This window comes from Bos javanicus, unplaced genomic scaffold (assembly GCF_032452875.1).
Source record: "Bos javanicus breed banteng unplaced genomic scaffold, ARS-OSU_banteng_1.0 tig00001919_1, whole genome shotgun sequence".
Taxonomy (NCBI): domain Eukaryota; kingdom Metazoa; phylum Chordata; class Mammalia; order Artiodactyla; family Bovidae; genus Bos; species Bos javanicus.
The window spans coordinates 24,401-32,361 of NW_026893787.1; the positions used below are offsets into that span (position 1 = coordinate 24,401).

At 45.3% G+C, this 7,961-nt stretch overlaps 1 protein-coding gene across 1 annotated transcript in view; it reads right to left on the minus strand.

The window, feature by feature from the left end:
- Positions 1 to 5,879, minus strand: part of LOC133243997 (ATP-binding cassette subfamily C member 4-like) — a 29,773-nt gene extending 23,894 nt beyond the window's left edge. Inside the window, exon 1 of the mRNA XM_061410683.1 lies at positions 5,507 to 5,879. Coding sequence (XP_061266667.1) covers positions 5,507 to 5,562 — 56 coding nt within the window. The 5' untranslated portion in view covers positions 5,563 to 5,879. The remainder of the gene's footprint in view (positions 1 to 5,506) is intronic.
- Between the last annotated feature and the right edge of the window lie 2,082 nt (positions 5,880 to 7,961).

A 7,961-nucleotide genomic window follows, 5' to 3' on the forward strand; every position in this document is an offset into this window, starting at 1 on the left:
TTATGTTTTGTGCATTTTTCCACAATTTAAAAAAATGTAATGAGAAAAAAATTGCACATGATGTACCTCAGTTGGAAATCTTCCTGTGTTAGAGTCTAGACTTTGTCACTTTCTGGTTGAATGACCACAAACTAGCCACATAACATCTCAGTATTGGCCTCTGGAAACTGAGGAGAACATGTGGAGATAACACCTCCCAAGGCTGCTGAGGGGATCACCTGAGAAGACAGTGTTGCTCTAAACAGGAAAACATCTCACCAGAAAAAGAGCAGCTGTCACCACGACAGAGATCCTGAGTAATCCCACTAGGCCCCAGTAGAAAATCTCTGATAACTTTGACAGTTGCAGTTACAATGACAGAGCCCAACAGGAAGAACAAAGACTCTGCTTCTTTCCTGGCAGTCAGTCAGTGAAACGCCATGGAATCTTTGTTTAACAGACCTGCCAACTTCCTTTCCCCTCTATAATAGTGATCTCTTTCCCTGGCCCTTTGAAGACTTGCATGTAGCTCTCCATAGTTGTAAACCTCAAACTATAATTCTCTGCTGATCCCATAAGCCTATCTTTGCCAGAGAAATATCTGATACCCTCTTTGTTTCATGTCAACAGAGAGAAAGGGGGTCAACATGTATGGGGGACCCCTGGAAGACTCAGGCAACTTTGACACATCTGAATGGACTGTAATTGACACCTCTCAGGATGATGAGGTAGGACGATCAAGATCCCAAAAAATCAAGAAAAAACTACAAGAGATAAAATTTTTAGGCAGATTAGTTTTCCACAAGGACACACCATACCTCTGGGATGTTCTACACCTTGCTTGAGACTGTAGTTATTGTATAAAATTACCAAAACTCAACAAACTAAATGCTTACAGGAAACAGGTCAATGCCAGAAAAAGCACCTGGCAGAGCTCACCCAGCCTCCATCTACAACATGTGGATCTCTCACTGTTAATGAGGAACAAGTGGTATTCTGGAAATGGTGCAAAGAATCCTAGCTTGAAATTAAACATTTCTATGTATTCACAATCATTAGTTACTGACGGCCTAACAGCACCAACCTCCCTAAACCATCTCAGCACTAGGCCAGTTCATATCCCCCTTCATGTCAGCTTCTCTGACGAGAGTCTCTGGAGAGTCTGACTTGATGCTAGTGGCAGTTTCCACACCCACACTCCCTTTGCAAGGGGACAGTTTACTGACTGAGATGTGGCCAGTGTCAGTGGAGTAAGGATGTAACCATTCCCTGATGGCCAAATGCATCTGGTCCAAGACCCCGCTCCACCCTCATCTCTGGGGATAGGTCCTGCACTAACCCCCAACCTGCTGCTTCTGGGATGGGGGTGGTGGTGGGAGAAATGCTGAGCACAACCCCAAGGCTGCAGTGCAGGACAGCGGGGACACTGCCAGGGAAAGTCTCAACAGACTGGGCATGGTTCAAAAATTGTGCCACTGATTTTCAATAATGGGAAAAAGGAAGAGTCATTCAGCAAACCATGATAGGAATATGGGCTGTTTGGGAAAATGAGGTCTATCTTATACCAAATACTAAAATATATATTTTTTAATATATATATTAATAAATTTTATTTAATAATAATTATAAATAAATAAATAATAAATAAAATATTATTAATAATAATAAAATATATAAATATATATATATAGTTGTCTTTATTGTTAGAAATTAAATAAGAAAAGAGAGCCAAAATAGAATGCTTACAGAGATATAGAGGATTCTAGGATTTTAAAAAAGACATATTACAAAAGCAAGAGGAGAAGCTAAAAAGAAAAGTTCAATATAATTAATCATATCTAATTTAAAACCTTTAAAGAACAAAGGAAAATCTGAAAAAGTATTATATGCACTATTGCAAATTATTCAAGTATAAAAATGCCTCATAGGAAAAAATGTCTATGAAGAGACAATTCAAAGAAATAGACAATTCAAAGAAAGACAAATAGTCAATAAAGTTCCAACTCTAAAAATCAAATAAATTCTTATTAAAACTGATATTGGACTTCCCTGATGGTCCAGTAGTTAAGAATCCATCTGCTAATGCAGGGAATACAGGTTTGATTCCTGGTCCAGGAAGATTCCACATGGCATGGAGCAACTAAGCCCATGAGCCACAACTACTGATGCCCACTCGCCCTGGAGCCTGTGCTCCATAAGAAGAGAAGCCCATGCACCACAACTAGGGAGTATCCACCCGTCACCACACAACTAGAGAAAAGCACGAGAGCAGCAATGATGACCCAGCATGGACAACAATAAATAAGTAACTGTTTGACATTTTTAACCTCAGTCCCATTAGAAATGTAATTCAGGTACTCACAAATAGCAGTGAAATAAATACACAAGCAGTTTTTAAGAGGGCAAACCTGATGGAACAAAATTCGGCTTTCACCAGTTATTCTACTTCTAAGAAACAGCCAAATTATCAGTGAGTGTACGTAGCTAATAGAAATAAACTTTTATTCACTTCTTCTTCTATAGTTTTCATTTTATTGCAGAAATTTCTAAAATCCACAATAATTACCTATAGCCATAACGTATGCCTTCTCTTTGACCCTAAGTCGCACCTGTGCTGTGAAAACACTAAAACTCCAGTGAGGTCATTTGTATAAAGACAATAAGCTAGTTACTGGCATCATTTGCAAGTTTAGAAAGCAGGTGAAATATGAGAAGAAAAGCAAACACCCAATGAGAAGACGAAAACTCAGTTTTTCTCTACAAGGTAGACTTTGTCTCTGGGCAGTACTTCGTGCCTGGGCTCATGTCAGCTTTCCCCAGGGCAGCGAGTGGGGAACACAAGGAAATCACAAGGGTACCTCAGACTTTACGTACAGGCTGGAAATCGTGTTCAACAACTAACTTCACAAAGTCTGGACCCCTTTTAAAAGTTAACATTGAAGTAGTAATGCCAGTGGGAGGGGTGGCTGAAAGCAGAAGCCAGTCTCAACCTTCCATCAGAATCACCTGGAGCTTATTTAACCCCCACCCCCAGAATTTCTAACTTTACACAATTGGTCTAGAAAGAGTGCGGGTGGGGCGGGGGGGGGTGGGGTGCATGTCTAACAAACTCCCAGGTGATGAGGATGAGCAGGTCTGAAAGCTCTGAGAAGAGCTGCCCTAAAGCTTGATTATAGAGATGGTTCACAGGCATCATCTCCAACAGCAAGAGCTTTAAGAACTTCCCTTGATTGACTCCTGCCAATAAGACCAAAGGTGTGTTTGGAATCGGCTTCTCTGTGCATTTACAAACAAGTACACAAATAGAACCTACTCGATACAGCAGTTACATACACAGGGAGCCAGACTGCCTGATTCAGGGTCCAACTCTTTCACTTTCTAGCTGTGTGCTGGTAGACAACTCACTCAACCTCTCTGCTTCAGCAACTTCAAGTGTGAAATAAGAGGTAATAGCTTCTCTCCTTCCAGCAGGAAAACTGGAAATGGGTGTCTACCAAGATCAATGAGAAGTCTTTATCTTCCCATTTCCACACACACATTTTGAAAATCCACAGACAGAAGGTGCCTGGAGAGTTGCTTGCCCTGCCTTAAGCAGATGTTTGACTGGTTTCAGTATTATTTAGAGTAACCACACCCACATTCCTTCTTCTAAGCCCCTCTTTCCTTAAGGGCCACCAAATGACCAAGAGACGTAACTATACACTGAATACACCACCATCAGAACAAGCATAGGAGCTCCCATTCCCTGGGGATCCCTTAGGCTGTCCCATAAAAGAAGTATCAGACTTTGTGGAAAAGATGAATGGGTTAGGTTCCAGAAACAAAAGACCTAATAATCACCAAAGAGGGATTAAAATCCAGAGGTTCAGGCCTGCCTAGTTAGTTCAGTTGCTCAGTTGTGTCCAGCTCTTTGCGACCCCATGAATCGCAGCACGCCAAGCCTCCCTGTCCATCACCAACTCCCAGAGTTTACTCAAACTCATGCCCATTGAGTTGGTGATGCCATCCAGCCATCTCATCCTCTATTGTCCCCTTCTCCTCTTGCCCCCAATCCCTCCCAGCATCAGGGTCTTTTCCAATGAGTCAACTCTTCTCATGAGGTGGCCAAAATAAAGCATTGGAGTTTCAGCTTTAGCATCAGTCCTTCCAATGAACACCCAGGACTGACCTCCTTTAGGATGGACTGGTTGGATCTCCTTGCAGTCCAAGGGACTCTCAAGAGTCTTCTCCAACACCACAGTTCAAAAGCATCAATTCTTTGGCGCTCAGCTTTCTTCACAGTCCAACTCTCACATCCATACATGACCACTGGAAAAACCATAGCCTTGACTAGATGGACCTCTGTTGGCAAAGTAATGTCTCTGCTTTTTAATATGCTATCTAGGTTGGTCATAACTTTCCTTCCAAGGAGTAAGCGTCTTTTAATTTCATGGCTGCAATCACCATTTTCAGTGATTTTGGAGCCCAAAAAAATAAAGGTCCCAGCTATTAGATGAAGACTTCAGGTAAGAGCTTCAGCTCTCTGCAGCGTTTTTCATTGGTGTTTCCTCACAGTTCAGGGACCCTTCAGCGGTTTCAGGACCAAATGACTCCTGGGCAGGACCACCTGCATCAAGACCATGCACTGATTCTCTGAAGGCTAAAGATCTGCATAAGATCCCACAGGTTTCAGGGACCACATCCCCAAGGTTTAGTCCTCAAATGTGGAAGTGGAGATATTCACAATAGAGAAAGGGGCTGTTCAAATACATACTCCAGTCCTGGCTGTGTGTCCCAGGCAAAAGCAAAACGTGTTCAAGAATAGTATCCCCATTCATTACATTAAAAACAAGTGTTTTTACACACATGAAACTTGTCACAAATAGATACCAGGAAATGCAGTGAGAGATGTACAGGGAGAGAGGGAGGGAGGAAGGGAGACATTGTCATAGGCACAGTGACGAGGGAGCCTGGTGCAGGCAGAACTCAGCTGTCACCTAAGGAATATGGGGGAAATGGGGACGTTCTTGGAAGATGGTAACAGTGCAGGACACTAACTGGATAAAGTAAGCTGTTCATAAACTGCTTGCTTAGGGGAAAAATAAGGATGCCGCTTTAGTTCAGAACTGCGAATTCCTGAGCAGTACTGGGGAAGCCGGCTAAGGATGGAGTGTGGGTGTGTGGTATTGGGTGTGTGGGGAGTGGTGGAGGAGGTGGTCCAGTCCTTCTCCTACTTGGCAGGAGACTCCCCTTGGGCAGCCTGGGTTCTCAGCTTCCCTGCCTCCTGCTTCACTCGCCGTCCCTCCTACTTCACCCGCTTCCCCGTCCTACTAGGGCCTAAGGAGTTTGCTGGTGGGGCAGCGAGCTACAAGTCAGGAAGCCCCACCACGAGTTCCCTCTCCCGGGCTCACCAGATGCCAGGTACCACGTGGCCCCACGGGCTACAAGCAGCCAGGTGCCCATGCTCCTCGGTCCCCAAAAGCGCAGCGGCGGCGTCAAGCACCCGCCCCACGACGGCGGAGGTGCCACAGCCCAGGCGGGCTCTCACCAGAAGAACAGGCGCGAGCAGAAGTTCGCGTCCTGCAGCGGGTTGGGCTTCCGCATCTTGCCGGCGGGGGCGGCCGCGGGCCGGGGTCGCGCTGCTCTGGTGATGGAGCTGCTCCTGGAGGCGCCGGCGGGGAGGCTGGAGGCTCAGACACAGCGCGGTCCTCTCTTGGGGAGACAGAACCACCTGCTTCAGGGAGTGGAGCACAGCGGGGGCCGCCCGCTCAGTGCCTCTGCTCCTGGGGCCTGGAGTCGGGAGCGGTAGGGGCAGCAGGACCAAGGGGCAGCCAGCCGGGCTCTGCCGGGGGCCGCGCAGGTGTGAGGCGAGGCTGCAGGCGCGCTTGATGGAGCCACTTAGGGAAACTGCGGCACCCAAGGCACCGGACAGAGGCGCCTACGTTTGGGCACTGGGCTGCAAGTTCTACCAAATGGCGCGCTCTGAGCCCGGGCCCCCACCCAGAAGACGGAGAGGGAGGGGCAGGCTGCATCAGAAACGTTCCCTCAGTTGTGATGAAGACCCAGAGAAAGCTGGCACAAGGAGATAGCAGCCCTTGCTCTGGGCACTCTGCCCTCATCAAGACCAAATAAGGGTGCTACAGGAGGGTGTCCAGTTGTAATGGAGCAGGGACCTTCCTGGGCCAGATCCCACCCCATGCCCTCTACCTGCCTCTTGTTTGTGCATGCAGTGCTCACTCAGTCCTGTCCGACTGTTTGCGACCCCATGGACTGTAGCCCACCAGACTCCTCTGTCTGTGGGATTATCTACCCAAGAACACTGGAGTGGGTTGCCATTTCCTCCTCCAGGGAATCTTCCTGGACCATGGATCTAGCCTGCATCCTGCTTCTCTTTGCATTGGCAGGTGGATTCTTTACCACTGAACCACCTGGGAAGCCCCTCTTGCTTGGAGAAAAGCTTTAATCTCCCAGGCCTCCTCTGAGCCACAGGAGGCTGGCTCAAGAATTAATGATTGAAAGAATGTGAATGTGTAGTAACAACAACAACAAAATATTAAACAATAGCTCAGCCATATAGCAATTACAAAATCTTTAGTCCTTCCCTGAAGGATTTAGATCATATAGATGACAGTGTCTGATGCACATTCCTGAGTTGTTCTACAGATACTAAAACCCTCACCAGATGGAAGAAGTTAACTGCATGATGACCACGAGCAGGGAGCCCCACACCAGCTGGAGCCTGAGGACCGAAGATGTTAAACCCTTGACAGGACACTGTTACCTCATCATCAACCAATCAGAGAATAATGATGGAGGTGATCGCCTACACTGCACTTTCTCCCTCACCTTCCCTGTAAAAACTCTCCCCTGAAATCCATCAGGGAGTTTGGATTTTTTTGAGCATGAACTCCTTGCTTGACTCTTTCAATAAACCTTTCTTTGCTCCAAACTCCAACAGTTTTTTTTTTTTTTTTACCTCGGACAACAGGGTTTAGCACAGATTATGTTTGTAGAGCTGCAAGACCTAATGAAAAGTAACAGAAAGTTAGAGGAACTCAGATGATTTTGGAAGATGAATGCCTGGTGTTAATGGGGGCAGCTTTCTGGCATTTTACATGCTGCATTGTGCAGGGGAACCTCTGTGAACTTGTTGCTGCCCTCTTAGACTGGGAAAGGGAAATCTGAGGAGAGAGAGGCTGTCTCATGATTTCTTTCATCATGAGCTCAGGGCCTAGACAAGTAACAGTGGCATATGTTACAGAACACCGGTCATGCATATTTCTGGGGAACTCCCCTTACTTTTAACTCTAACAACACCCTATTCAGCAATATATTATCCCTATTTTATGGATGAGAAAGATGAGGCTCAAGGACAGCACTTATGCTCAGTCTTCAAAGATGCATTAAATGATGAATCCTGATTTGGACTCAAGCCCAAGTCCAGCATGACAGTCTCACTGGTGGATGGACAGTGTGCATCAAAACTGCCTAGAATGTGTTATTTGAATGAACGAATGACTACAAGACTGAATGAACAAAATGTTGGGCTCCCACCCATAAGTATGTAGCTATTTGTGTGGCCATTTTACTAGCTCAGCAGTTTTCTTCCCTTCCACCCTAAATGAAGAAAGATCAAAATTTGTGGAGTTTATCACAAGATCATGTTGCTATTCTTTGATAATTTCCCTTTTTAATAATGACTTTTGGCTTCAATTACAAAATACAAGTAAGTTCTGGAGAACTGGTATACAGAAATGTGGCTCCAGTCAGCAATTATGTAATGTGAAATTTCAATTTTCTACGAGAAGAGATCTTGGAAGTTCTCAACATTAAAAACAAAAAAGGAAAATGGTTAAGGTGTGAATTGACTGCTATGTTGATTGCCTTGGCTGTGGTGAGTATTTTCTATAGTCCATAGGTTGCAAAGAGTTGGACACAACTTAGCAACTGAGCATATATGTGTATCAAGTCATTAGGTTGTATCTTCAATATTTACCTTGTTA